The sequence below is a fragment of the Meles meles genome, chromosome 8 (genome assembly GCF_922984935.1).
Source record: "Meles meles chromosome 8, mMelMel3.1 paternal haplotype, whole genome shotgun sequence".
In the NCBI taxonomy this organism is placed as follows: domain Eukaryota; kingdom Metazoa; phylum Chordata; class Mammalia; order Carnivora; family Mustelidae; genus Meles; species Meles meles.
The window spans coordinates 62,029,376-62,044,020 of record NC_060073.1 but is presented as its reverse complement, the minus strand read 5'-3'; the positions used below and the strand labels follow the sequence as shown (position 1 = coordinate 62,044,020).

The following is a 14,645-nucleotide window of genomic DNA, read 5'->3' as shown; positions in this document are numbered from 1 at the left end:
TCCCACATCGGGCTCTCTGCTCAGCGGAGAGCCTGCTTCCCTTCCTCTCTCTCTGCCTGCCTCTCTTGTGATTTCTCTCTGTCAAGTAAATAAATCTTTAAAAAAAAAAAAAAAAGAAGTCCTTTTAGGTTCAACATGTAGAGAATAGGAAATAGGCAAATGGCCCTCCCCACCCTCACTTTGAGTGAAACACCTAAAAGACAGCCCTTTCTCTGCTAGTGCGGATCACCTATCACAGTGTAAATCACATGTCTTATTCTAGCACAGTCTGTCTCTTCCCCCCATCCCACCAAAGAAATCCTTCTATTACCTTCACTTTGGCTCATGGCTCTACTCCAGGAAAAGAGTGAAAGGAAGATGTTAGGGTCCGTGATCAAAGGAACGAGACTGACACAAAGCGAAAATCAAGCAAAGTTTTATTTCGCGCCATGCATCAGAAACCAAACTACATTAGAAACCAAACTGCATTAGAAACCAAACTACATTAGAAACCAAACTGCATTAGAAACCAAACCGACTGGTAGGTGCCCGAGTCTTGCTGGGGACCACCACCTCCCAGTCGCTGGGGTCCCCCCTGGAGGCTCCCTGCCTCACCCTCACTGTACCACAGACCCACTCCCGGCATGGCTGCACCGTTGGCTCTTGAGAGGCTGCTCCTGATGGCAGCGCTGCCTGAGGCGGCGTGGCTGCTAGCGGTGGTGCTGCTGCTGATACTCTGGCTCAGGGTGGCGTCGCTCGTGGCATCGCAGTGGCGCCGCTGCCGCTGCTGCTCTGGTGCAGTGCTGCTTGCGGTGGTGCTGCTGCCGCTGCTGCTCTGGGCGGTGCACGGGGCGATGCCGCTCGCTGTGGCGCCGCTGCCGCTGCTGCTCTGGGCGGTGCACGGGGCGATGCCGCTCGCTGTGGCGCCGCTGCCGCTCGCAGTGGTGCACGGGGCGATGCCGCTCGCTGTGGCGCCGCTGCCGCTGCTGCTCTGGGTGGCGCACGGGGCGATGCCGCTGGCTGTGGCGTCGCTGCCGCTGCTGCTCTGGACGGTGCACGGGGCGATGCCGCTCGCTATGGCGCCGCTACTGCTGCCGCTCGCGGTGGTGCACCGGGTGGTGCCGCTACCGCTTCTGCTCTGGTGCACGGGCGATGCCGCTCGCTATGGCGCCACTACTGCTGCCGCTCGCGGTGGTGCACCGGGTGGTGCCGCTACCGCTTCTGCTCTGGGCGGTGCACGGGCGATGCCGCTCGCTATGGCGCCGCTACTGCTGCCGCTCGCGGTGGTGCACCGGGTGGTGCCGCTACCGCTTCTGCTCTGGTGCACGGGCGATGCCGCTCGCTATGGCGCCGCTACCGCTGCCGCTCGCGGTGGTGCACCGGGTGGTGCCGCTACCGCTTCTGCTCTGGGCGGTGCACGGGCGATGCCGCTCGCTATGGCGCCGCTACCGCTGCCGCTCGCGGTGGTGCACTGGGTGGTGCCGCTACCGCTTCTGCTCTGGGCGGTGCACGGGGCGGCCGCTCGCTATGGCGCCGCTACCGCTGCCGCTCGCGGTGGTGCACCGGGTGGTGCCGCTACCGCTTCTGCTCTGGGCGGTGCACGGGCGATGCCGCTCGCTATGGCGCCGCTACTGCTGCCGCTCGCGGTGGTGCACCGGGTGGTGCCGCTACCGCTTCTGCTCTGGGCGGTGCACGGGGCGGCGCCACTCATGTTACAGTTCAAGGCGGCGCCGCTGCCGCTTGCGGTGCTGCACGGGGCGGTGCCGCTACTGCTGCCGCTGGCGGTGGTGCACCGGGTGGTGCTGCTACCGCTTCTGCTCTGGTGCACGGGCGATGCCGCTCGCTATGGCGCCGCTACCGCTGCCGCTCGCGGTGGTGCACCGGGTGGTGCCGCTACCGCTTCTGCTCTGGGCGGTGCACGGGCGATGCCGCTCGCTGTGGCGCCGCTGCCGCTCGCAGTGGTGCACGGGGCGATGCCGCTCGCTGTGGCGCCGCTGCCGCTGCTGCTCTGGGCGGCGCACGGGGCGATGCCGCTCGCTGTGGCGCCGCTGCCGCTGCTGCTCTTGGCGGTGCATGGGGCGATGCCGCTGGAGTTGGCGCCGCTGCTGCTGCTGCTCTGGGCGGTGCAGTGCAGGGGGCGATGCCGCTTGAGGTGGCGCCGCTGCTGCTGCTGCTCTGGGCGGTGCGGTGCGGGGGGGGCGATGCCGCTTGAGGTGGCGCCGCCACCGCTGCTGCTCTGGGCGGTGCACGGGGCGATGCCGCTGGCTGTGGCGCCGCTGCCGCTGCTGCTCTGGGCGGTGCGGTGCGGGGGGCGATGCCGCTTGAGGTGGCGCCGCCACCGCTGCTGCTCTGGACGGTGCACGGGGCGATGCCGCTGGCTGTGGCGCCGCTGCCGCTGCTGCTCGCAGTGGTGCACGGGGCGGTGCCGCTCGCTGTGGCGCCGCTGCCGCTGCTGCTCTGGGCGGCGCACGGGGCGATGCCGCTCGCTGTGGCGCCGCTGCCGCTGCTGCTCTTGGCGGTGCATGGGGCGATGCCGCTGGAGTTGGCGCCGCTGCTGCTGCTGCTCTGGGCGGTGCAGTGCAGGGGGCGATGCCGCTTGAGGTGGCGCCGCTGCTGCTGCTGCTCTGGGCGGTGCGGTGCGGGGGGGCGATGCCGCTTGAGGTGGCGCCGCCACCGCTGCTGCTCTGGGCGGTGCACGGGGCGATGCCGCTGGCTGTGGCGCCGCTGCCGCTGCTGCTCTGGGCGGTGCGGTGCGGGGGGCGATGCCGCTTGAGGTGGCGCCGCCACCGCTGCTGCTCTGGACGGTGCACGGGGCGATGCCGCTGGCTGTGGCGCCGCTGCCGCTGCTGCTCGCAGTGGTGCACGGGGCGGTGCCGCTCGCTGTGGCGCCGCTGCCGCTGCTGCTCTGGGCGGCGCACGGGGCGATGCCGCTCGCTGTGGCGCCGCTGCCGCTGCTGCTCTTGGCGGTGCATGGGGCGATGCCGCTGGAGTTGGCGCCGCTGCTGCTGCTGCTCTGGGCGGTGCAGTGCAGGGGGCGATGCCGCTTGAGGTGGCGCCGCTGCTGCTGCTGCTCTGGGCGGTGCGGTGCGGGGGGCGATGCCGCTTGAGGTGGCTCCGCCACCGCTGCTGCTCTGGGCGGTGCACGGGGCGATGCCGCTGGCTGTGGCGCCGCTGCCGCTGCTGCTCGCAGTGGTGCACGGGGCGGCACCGCTCGTGTTACAGCTCAAGGCGGCGCCGCTGCCGCTGCTGCTCTGGGCGGTGCACCGGGAAATGCCGCTCGCTGTGGCGTCGCTGCCGCTGCTGCTCTGGACGGTGCACGGGCGATGCCGCTCGCTATGGCGCCGCTACTGCTGCCGCTCGCGGTGGTGCACCGGGTGGTGCCGCTACCGCTTCTGCTCTGGTGCATGGGCGATGCCGCTCGCTATGGCGCCGCTACTGCTGCCGCTCGCGGTGGTGCACCGGGGCGGTGCCGCTGGTGTTACAGCTCAAGGCGGCGCCGCTGCCGCTTGCGGTGCTGCACGGGGTGGTGCAGGGCTCTTGCTAAAAAAAAAAAAAAAAACCCCTATCCAGTCTCACAGACCATCTTTTATAGAGGTGGCTGAGCCCCGCCCACACACAGGTGGCCAATCGGATTTCAACCTACCACAGTTAATATATGCACACCCCTCTGACTGAATACGGCTATCTGGCCTGGCCCGCCCCTATATCAGGGGTTTACAGTTCCTCTGCCTAATCAGGCCCCTACATGAAGAAAAAACAAACAAACAAACAAAACCATTTTGTCATAAATAAATGGATAGGTAGTTATACTGATCAGAATGAAAAATTTGCCTCAGAAAAGAGCACTGTGATGGGAGCAGAAGAAGAAGTTGGGGACTACAAAGCAGCCTCCCAAAGATTGACTGGTTTGTAAAGAAACAGATACAAAATGGGTTCAGCTGGGAGGCTGAGATCAGAGAACATGATCTTCCTTCTTCCTCTATATTGAAGAGGGATAGGATTCTATACCAATCTACCAGTGACCAGTGAGAAACCAGACTGGTTTTCTTCTAGAATGATCATTGTTCCACAGTTCTTTGTTTACTAGGCTCTGAGCTAGGCCATATCTCTCCCCTGGAAAAGCCTACAGCAGTCTCCCTGACTGTGATGTTGCTGAGCGACCACCAGGGGGCAAACCGAGACTACTGAGCTTTGGCCACATCGCTTCATCTAGTTTCCATGGAGCCAAATTCGGAATGTCAGAGCTGGAATCTGGCTTTAGATATCATCCAAGGCTTCTGATCAAATAAATTCGTTTACAGAGAAGAAAACCAAGGTCTAAAGAAGAGAAATAATGTGTCAAAGCCACATGATAAGTTCACAGTAGAGTCGGAACCAGAAACGAAGTCCAGTCCTAAAACGCTCCACCACACAAAGCTTTCTCCTGTCTTGTATTTAATTCTAGAATACACTGGTTTTTAATATTTTTTCCTATGAGAAGGACTTGTATCTCCAATGAGACTGTAAAGCTCTCAGGGCCAGGGACTGTGTTTTGGACCAGTCTGAACATCCCCTCCAGCACCTAGCACGTGGCTGTGCAGGTAGCCTACACCTACAGACAGATTTCAACAAATACTGTGAAACTGCTGTGTGGCAGGCCCAGCAATGATGCCTGAGAATACAGAGAGGAAAATTTACTGTCCCTGCCCTTAAGGAGCTCTCTACCTAAGGGAGAAGGCAGCTATGTTGATACACAACCGTAACTCAGAGGATGAGTTTTTAACAGTGGTGCAGGCAAAGCAACAGAGAAGCACAGAAGAGAGGGTGACTATCTGGATGGGATACAAAATTGGGTCCTAAAGAAAGAATGAGAACTCATCAAAAAAGGAATGGGAGTTCCAAATAGGAGGAACAGCAGAATACACCAACACATGGAGATGTGAAGACATGGTGTGCTAAGTGAAAATTATTGCTTCTGAGTAGCAGGAGGAGAGTAAGAAGTTAGAACGGGAGGAGGGGGAATAGTAAATAAGACTAGAAAGGTAGTTTGAGACTAGCTATAGCAATGATGTCTCCTCATTCATTCATTCATTCGATAAACAGTAAGAACCCACATGTGCCATGCAGCACTATTGTTGATAAAGATGGTGGTGGGATGATGATAATAAATGAAATAATAATAATAATGACAAAAATATTTATGTGGTTAAATTCCAAGGACTTGGAGTCTTAAGTCTAGGGTTCACTCCTCACATGAATCAGATAATCCAAGTTAGTATTCTATCTTCCATTTATTTTCATTTATTTAAAAAAACATTCAGCAGGGGTGCCTGGGTGGCTCAGTCATTAAGCATCTGCCTTCGGCTCAGGTCAATGATCCCAGGGTCCTGGGTTCGAGCCCCGCATCGGGCTCCCTGCTCAGTGAGAAGCCTGCTTCTCCCTCTCCCACTTTCCCTGCCTGTGTTCCCTCTCTCGCTGTGTCTCTCTGTGTCAAATAAATAAATAAAATCTTTTTTAAAATAAACAAACAGCAATTTAAAAAAAAAATTCAGGGGCACCTCACCTGGCTGGCTTAGTGGGTGGAGCATGTTGACTCTTAATCTTGGAGTCATGAGTTTAAGCCCCACGTTGGGTGTAGAGCTTACTTTTGATTAATTAATTAATTAATTAATTTTAAATTCAGTAAGACTCTGCTATGTGTGGGCACTGTCCTGAGGAGCTAGGAATTATAGCAGTGACCAAGAATTAAAGCCTTGACTGTCACAGAGCTTTCATGCTCGTGGAGGAGGCAGACACAGACAACTGAAGAAATACATCTTAGGAACATGGGTGGCTCAGTCATTAAGGGTCTGCCTTTGGCTCTAGTCATGATCCCCGGGGTCCTGGGATTGAGCCCTACACTGGACTCCCCCACTCTATGGGAAGCCTGCTCTCCCTCTCCCACTGCCCCTGCTTGTGTTCCCTCTCTCGCTATGTCTCTCTGTCAAATAAATACGTAAAATCTTTTAAAGAAAGAAAGAAATACATTTCAGATAATGACAAGTGGCACAAAGGAAATAAAACCAGTCTGTAGAATAGAAAATGACTGACTGGTAAGGGGCCAGCCGTAGATAGGCCGGACCAGGGAAACCTCACTGATTTTTGAGCTGAATGAAGGGTCAGTCAGAGAAAAAGCTGAGGGAAAACCATTTGGAGCAGGAGAAACTTCAAGCAGAAACTTCAAGCAGACCCCCTTCAGGTGTCCAGGCAGCCCAGTGTATCCCAGGAAGCAAAAGAAGGCCAGCATGCTTGAGCATAGCTCACACATTCCCGTCTCCGGGTGGATACAAGGCCTGCCACCATCTGGCTGTAAGAGCCAGTTAGATGGCACTGTCCTCTGGCACCCTAGTCACATCATCACAGACCCACGGCGAGAAGTCTCTGAGGACAAACTGCTTTGCAAACATCCCCCTGAGCATGGAGAAGGCAGGAGAGTAAGTCCCATAGTCCTCTGTGCTAGGTTAGTGAGGGCACCTACCAGAGAGGAGGCTTCCGGTTGGTATCAGAGTTTAGGATCTGGACGAAGGTTGATCCCACTCGTGGCTTCCGAAGACACTTGTCCACACTGAGTTTCCCTCAGTAGAGCCCTGTGAAATTAAGGGCTATGTCTTCCCCCATCCTGGTTTCCCAGCGCTCCCTCCATCAGAATCTCTGTTTGCAGGCTGTTCTGGGAAGAGAGGGGCCACTGAGATGGAAAAAAAATACTTAGAAATGTTCACAAAGCCACATTAAAAGTCCATACAGATAAATACAGGTGAACCTCACATCCATTCTGCAAACATTTATTTAGGCCAACTATATGCACAATATCTGGAGAGCCAAAGAAACGCGCCCTAAAGTAATAACAGGTTTTAAGTAAGTAATTGTTATATGGATAAGTAACTCCAACCTGGCTGAAGAGTGCGAGTGCAATGGGGATTGTTCAGTTCATAAGAAAATTAATTTTGGCAGCTTCTTTAAACAGGACTTTCCTTCCAGTGTACCCAAACTGGACCAGGCTTCAAAGACTCAAATCTGTTCACACCATTCAGGGCATCATCAAGTAAAAGCAGTGTCCTCCAGCTGGCTCCAAGGGCTCAGGGGAGCCGAGTGTTAAGTTCTCGGGAATTTTGCAAGCTGGTTGTTAAACACGATCATTCTGAACATTAATTACATAAACTCGCCAATAAGTTATATTCAAAACATTCAAACTCTTCAACTCTTTGAAGAATCTGCTTTTAGAATCTTACTTACAGAATTAAGTGGACTGGGTTAATAAGTCCTTCCTTGACGCTAATCTCTCTGATCTTTATCACTACACTAATTTTACATAATCAAGCAGACTGGGCCCAAGAGGAGGCCTTAGCCACAAATAACCTGTGGCAAGAGGACTATTTGAAGGAAGAAGGATCTTCTTCAACTAACCTTTATTTAGCAGCTACTGTGGGCAAAGCTGGGTGAAGGCTAGGGAAGACAGGAACTCCCTTTAGAGGAGGTGACCGGAAACCGTCGATGATACAATGTGGTAAGTGGTAACTGCTCTAATGGAGATACAGAAGCATGGAGGAGACAGCTAACTCAGACACCACAAAAGAGACTTTACCAAGAACTTGGCCCACAAGCCCCAGCGTTTGTCTTGTTCTCTACTGTGTCCCTAGCACCTAGCATAGTGTCTGGCACAGGGTTGGATGAATGAAGGAGGTAACGATTTTGATCCTGGGAAAATAAAGCTGCCAGATAAGAGTGGGTAGAGGGAGGACATTAGTGAAGTACATGCGGAAGTATGGGGGTGGGAGGGCCAAAGAGCTCAGTGCATTTGAAGAAAGACAAAGTTTAATGTGGTGTGAGGAGTCCAGGGGCTGGAACCGGTAAGGATGCGAGTATGGAAGAGGTTTTCTCTGTCTCAAATCTCTGCAGAGCTCTGAAGAGACAAAAAGAGTTGGCTTGGGGTGCCTGGGTGGCTCAGTGGGTTAAAGCCTCTGCCTTTGGCTCAGGTCATGATCTCAGGGTCTTGGGATCAAGCCCCACATCGGGCTCTCTGCTCACTGGGGAGCCTGCTTCCTCCTCTCACTCTCTCTGCCTGCCTCTCTGCCTACTTATGATCTCTGTCTGTCAAACAAATAAATAAAATCTTAAAAAAAAAAAAAAGAGTTGGCTTGTTCTGCACAGCCCTGAGGGGGAGCTGGGTGCGATGTGGGGAGTCACAGAAAATCAGATAATCAGTTAAAGAACTTTCTAGCAGAGCTGTCCAATAATGCAATTGGCTGGCTGCCTTGGCAGGCACCGAGCAAGTTCCCTAAGAGGGAAGTAACAGGTACCAAACTTGGTGCAACAAATTATTATGGGTAGATACCTTTTTTTTATTAGATTTTGGAAGAATCTATCAAGTCTCCTTTCTAAAAGGACAACCTTCTTGGGGTGCCTGAGTGGCTCAGGGGGTTAAAGTCTCTCTGCCTTTGGCTCAGGTCATGGTCCCAGCGTCCTGGGATGGAGCACAACCTTCTTGGGGTGCCTGGGTGGCTCAGGGGGTTAAAGTCTCTCTGCCTTTGGCTCAGGTCATGGTCCCAGCGTCCTGGGATGGAGCCCCACGTCGTCATCGTCGTCGTCGTCGTCGTCGTCGTCGGGCTCTCTGCTCAGCAGGGAGCCTGCCTCCCCCCACCTCTGTCTGCCTCTCTGCCTACTTGTGATCTCTGTCTGTCAAATAAATAGATAAAAATCTTAAAAAAAATAAAAAGGACAACCATCTTAATGAACAACCATTTCAACAACAATTCTACAGAAGACACAGAGATTTCCCTCAAGTACTTGTTTCTTATGTCAATCATTGATTAAAACCGACAGCAGTAGGCACGTGAAAGGCTCCCCCATTGAAGAATAATATCTTTTCCAATCGCTGAGGTCTCCACTCATTCATGAATCAATTATTTCTTTGTCTGTCAGGGACCTTGCTAAGTGCTGGAAGTACAGATATAAAGGAAAAAAGGACCCCGCTACCCACAGTACTGAGTAGAAACGCAAAGAAATATTTACTCCAAAATGCAAATACATATTTACACTCCAGTAGCTGCTATACAAAGTGCTCTGGGAAACACAAGGACAAAAAATTTGCTTTGATTCGAGGGACTCTGGGAAGGCCTCAGAGAGAAAATCACTCAGAGCTGACTTTTGAAGAGTTAAAAGGAATTCAGTAGCTAGAGGAGGAAGGAGATGGTGCAGGCAGAAGGAAAACACATACAAACATATGAAAGTGTGAAAATGCACAGACGGTTTGGGGAAGTGAGTGAGTGGAGCGGGGTGGATGGGATTGATAAGTAAGAAGCAAAATGTGCAGCCTTGAATCCAATGCTACCAATTTGAGATTTTAGTCTGCAAATGATAGGAAGCCGATCATTTTTTTATTCTGTTATTTATTCAATAAACTTTTCATTTTTTTTCCATTTTGGAAAGCTTTTAGATTGACAGAAAATCGACAGAGAGAGAACTGAGTTCTTACCTAAGAAGCCTATATCCTCCACCCTGCTTTCTCCAATGCTAACATCTTACATAGCCAAGGAACCTCTTCCCAGATGAAGAAACCAAGATTGGTAAAAAAAAAAAAAAAAGAAAGAAAAGAAAGAAACCAAGATTGGTACATAACCATTAACTAAAGTATAGACTTGGTTCACCAGTTTTTCCGCTAATGTCCTTTTACTGTCCCAGAATCTGGTCTAGGATACCACATCGCATTTAATGTGATGTATGTATTTATTTATTTGCTTCCAATAATGGATTTTTTTAAAAAGATACTTATTTATTCGAGAGGGAGGGAGAGAGAGAGAGAGTGCTCGTGCTTGCACACACAAGAGCATGAGTGGGGGCAGAGTGAGAGGAAGAGAAGCCGACTCCCTACTTAGCAGGGAGCCGGACACTACACGGGGCTAGATCTCAAGACCCTGAGATCATGACCTGAACCAAAACCAAAAGTCTATTGCTTAACCAACTGAGCCCCCCAGGGGCCCCTCCAATGATGGATTTTCAGGAGAAAGGGATGTGATCAGATTTGTCAGTAGAAACATTCAGCAGAATTCTTAGGGCACATGTGAGGAAAATACATTGGAGGGATCCAGATTAGTGGAAGCCTCGCTCAGAAGCTGCTGGCAAAGCCCAGGTAAGCGATGACAACGGCCCCAACTCTGGGAGCAGTGAGGATGGAGAGGAGGACTAAGGTGTGTTTGGGTTTCAGGGTAGAGATATTTCCTGAAGTAGAATGGGCAGGACATAGGACAGGCCAATCTTAACTCACCTCGTCCATCTAAGACATGAATATATGTGTACAGAAGACTTTAAACAAAGATGGAGAAAGGAAAGATCTCTGTCCCAGATCCTTGGGATGAGATTATCTATGCAATGAAGCCCTACACTTAAGTCTGAGCTCCCTGAAAACCAAGGCAAAAAAAGGAAGCATGATGACATGCTTCCTTATAGCTGTCATTATCGGTTAGAATCAAGTATACTGAGGGAAGACAAAGAGACTGGCCAGGTTGGAGTGGGAGAAATTAAGTATGGAGGGCCCCTGGGGGTAGATCATGGTTGTCCTTGATTCTGAGAGCCCTGGGGAAGCTCCATCTCTGGGGACCCCTGGTTCTTCCCAGTGCCCTTTGTTCTGCGGAGGTTAGCCTGGCAGCACAGGGGAGTGGCAAGCCCAGCCTTATTGTAAGAAAATATCTTTACAACCAGCCAGCCAAAAGTGTGAGAAGCTGGAAAGGATTCTCTACCAGGGGAGCATGTGGCTCAGTATCCCATCATACCTCTTCTTCTCATCCTTTCCCCTCCCCTGCTCACTGGACTTTCTAGGAGCTCTGCAAGAGAAGCTGGGCAGGAAGTTGAGGTCCAAAGCCAGATGGATGAACTAATCAAAATGGCCCAGCAAGTTAGGGAGAGAGCTGAGAGAAGGACCCTGCCGTTGTGACTTCAGAGCCTGGGTGTTTCTTATCAGCCTGGGTGTTTCTTATCGGGAAGGCTCAGGAGTCCTACTGATTCATGCACTCATTCAAGACAAGGAATGGGGTTGTGGGGCTGTACTCACAGAGAGCTCACCTTTTGGTGATGACACTTTGACAACCAGTTCTCAGGTGAGAGGACTGAACTTAACCATCTCTCTCAGGGAGGTGCAGACCTTACATGCAGAGACCAAGGAGAGATCATATCCTGCTTCAGGAGCGAGAGGGGGAATAGCAGAGGAAGACTTCCAGAGGAAGGGCAAGAATCCCGCGGGACTGGATTTCAACGTAGGCACGGAGCGCATAAGGGTAGCAAGGGGAACTGGTAAGGTCATTCCAGCTGCCTGGAATTATGACCCCCTCTTTTTGAGATGTGAGTACTTTAACGTTCATTATCTCATTTCATCTTCGGAAAAAATGTGGAACGTATTAAGATCCCCATTTTAGATTCCGAGGTGGCGTGTCCAAGACCACAAACAGAGTTAAGAATGGCAAGTGTCCTGATTTCATCCAGAGTTATGTGCACTCACCGCCTAGCCCTGAGCGCCTTGCGATTCCCGCAGCCCGCTTCCCCCCTCCCACCATCTCATCCTTCCCCACCCGAAAGTTCCACCTGAAACCTAAATGGGTTGCGCCCTCCTGCGCCCTGGGCGCCGCGGAGAGTCAGGGGTTAAAGCCCGTGGTCCGGGTGGCCCCTTCCCCCTCCCCAGCCCTCTCGCCTCCCCTCGGCGCCGCGCCTGGAGCGTGCGTCCCGGAGACCCGCACGAGAGAGGAGGGGAAAAGTGGGCCTGTTTCTCGGGTGGCCAATCCACCGAGCCCGCGGTGCCCCAGAGGAGGCGCCAGTGCTAGGCCAGCGCCAGGCCAGGGCTGCCTGCTTCCCGCGGCAAAGTACAAATGCGCCCGAGCGCGGCGCCTGGCGCCCTTGGCGTGCACAGCCGGCCCGCGCTCAGCCAGCCCCCGCGGCCGCCGCGCCGTCGCCGCCGCCGGTACCGCCGCCCAGCCGGGCCCCAGGACCCCGCAGCCTTACCCCGAGCCCACCGAGCAGAGGGCGCCGGGCGCTTGTAGCCGGCGCACCCGGATCAGCCCGCTGGTCCTGCGCGCCTCGCCCAAAGCTGCGCGCTCTGCAGACCCCTGTCCTCCCCGTCTTTCTCCACCTCCCCTCCATCTCACCTTCTTTGCTTGTATTGCTTTCCCTTCTTGACGCACCTTCCTCCAGCTCTCCATCTCCCTCTTTCCTCTTCCCTTGTTCTCTTTTCACCTTCCTCTTATTCCCACCTTGGACCTCCCTTTCTGTCCTCACCACCTACTCCACCCTTCTCTGACTCTCCAGTATAGAGGCAGCCCTCCCTGGGTCTGCGGGCTGCTTTGTGCCCCTGTGCCTCAGTGTCCTCATCTCCCTTTCTCCCGACGCGCCTCCTGGCTCAGCGCCTGGTGGCCTGGCCCTGGGGGAAGGAAGGATGGTTCCCGAGGTAAGGGTCCTCTCCTCCTTGCTGGGACTCGCGCTGCTCTGGTTCCCCTTGGACTCCCACGCTCGAGCCCGTAAGTAGGGGTGGGGGGGGGGGCTGGGTAGGCGGAGGAGGGATTCAGACCCCTGGGATGTGCGGGGAAAGTGCCAGGACTCACGACCCCAAACTGTTCTGATAGCCATGAGGGCAGCACCTGTGTGGGGAGAGTGGAGACTCCTCTGCCGACCAGTATGGGCTGATGAGTGTGGGATACTGGGGGGACTGGGGGGTCTTGGCAAAACTGGGGGGGGGGGGACTGCTGCCCTGGACCTGAGGATGGGGGGATTGAGGGCGGTGGGAGAGAGGGCAGGACACTGGGTGTGTGTGTGTTGGCTGCTGGTGGTGCTTCACATTCTCAAGAGAGAGCTGGGCATGTCTGCCTGCACGAGTGTGATGGAAGTGATGGAGATGTAGACTACTGCTTTCAAAAGAAGCCCATGGAAAGACAGAAGAGCTAACTAGATAACCTCATTCTGTTACCCCCTGTGATCCTCACAACACTCCCATGAGGTGGGTACTGTCATTTGCATTTTACAGATGAGAAAACAGGTTGGCAGAAGAAACTTGCTGAAGTTTTCAGAGCTAGTAAGCCATCCAAAGCCTGAGCTCTCCAATTCCAAATCCTCTGCTTTTTCCCCCTGCCCCTCAGCATCTGAAAGGAACCCTGATTTGGAGTTGTAAGACTCTGGGAGGCAACAAAGGCACAGGGAGATAGACCAGTCTTCACAATCCCTGATCTTTTTTTTTTTTTTTTTTTAAGATCTTATTTATTTATTTGGCAGAGAGAGAGCACAAGTAGGTGGAGAGGAAGGCGGAGAGAGAGGGGGGGAAGCTGGCTCCCTGCTGAGCAGAGAGCCTGATGCAGGGCTAGATCCCAGGACCCTGAGATCATGACCTGAGCGGAAGGCAGCTGCTTAACCCACTGAGCCACCCAGGCACCCTATCCCTCATCTTTTTAATACCACCAGAAAGTGGAGGGTACCTCTCTAAGCCTCAGTTTCCTAATCTTTAAAATGGGAGTTAAACTCCCAGGACTGTTTTAAGAATTAAATTGGAGAAAATAAGTCAAGCAACTAGCACCAGCAACTAGCTGGTACATGGTAGTGTCATTAAAAATATCAGTCTCCTAATTCACACTCCTCCACTTAGATGCAGTGTAACCTCAGTTTAAATCAGCTCTCTGAACCTCAGTTTGCCCCGCCCCTGCCAAAGGCTGGTGGATGCCCTCCCCATCCCCAGTCTCTTGGAATGCTGTGAGGATGGAAAACAAAACCAAAAACTCACTTAATAAGAAGGAAGGAGCTAAGTTCAAATCCTAAAATACCTGATAAAGAAACAGAGGATGGGGGGGGGGGGGGCGGTAGGGTTCTGCTCTAGGTTACGCAGCACGGGGCCTGGGATGAAGACCCTGGTTTCCCAAGTTCCAGCCTAGCGCTCTGTCCTCTCCACAGCCCACCTCCCCCTTTCTTTTGCTGCCTTTCTTTTGCACGTGACTTTCTGGAGCTAGTGGGGCTGGATTCTGTTTCATTCCTGTCTCTGCTTGTGAGGGCAGGCTGCATGTCTGGTCATCTCTGGGCTGCCAGCAGCGTGAGACTCGTAGAAGTCCTTAGTAACGAGTAATGGAAAGAACTCAGTGTTGGGTTCAAGTCCTGCCTCTGGCCCTCAGCAGCTGTGCGACTTTTCATACGTCACAACTTCTCTGAGCCTCAATTTCTTCATCTGAGACACAGACGCACCTGGAACCCTAAGGGTTCTTGGGAGGATTCAGGGAGGTGGCCGTGTTAAGTTAGCCAGCACAATGCCTAGTACTCAGTAAACGTCTCCTCCCCTTCCTTGGGCCCTGAAGGTTTCCTCCTAACACCTACCCGTTGTTTCTTGAAAGGGACTTACCACAGAATGCCCTCCACACCTGCCTCCCTTCCTCTTGGCACAGCCTTCTCAGCCCCCAAGGCTTTTCTCCAGGCATTGTTGCCCTGGCTGCATCTGTGAAAGATGTCCCAGAATCAGATCATGGTGCATGATCGCTGATGTCCTACCCACACCCGTCTTGTCAACCTCCCACATCTTGCCGGCCCTTCATCACCCTCCTGGGTCACACTTCTTCCAGCAAACTCTCCCTGGCCACCCACGCCCCTTCCATCTCCTTCCTCCGCGCCTCCACTGGCCTTCAGGCCACCTCTCACTG

At 53.6% G+C, this 14,645-nt stretch overlaps 1 protein-coding gene across 2 annotated transcripts in view; it reads left to right on the top strand.

Moving 5' to 3' along the window:
- The first annotated feature begins 12,202 nt into the window (after window positions 1–12,202).
- The window catches only part of CHRDL2 (chordin like 2), a 28,888-nt gene continuing 26,445 nt past the window's right edge, over window positions 12,203–14,645 (top strand). For both annotated transcript variants that reach the window (XM_046014522.1, XM_046014523.1), the window contains exon 1: window positions 12,203–12,494. In XM_046014522.1, the coding sequence (XP_045870478.1) occupies window positions 12,413–12,494 (82 nt within the window). In that variant the 5' untranslated portion in view covers window positions 12,203–12,412. The remainder of the gene's footprint in view (window positions 12,495–14,645) is intronic.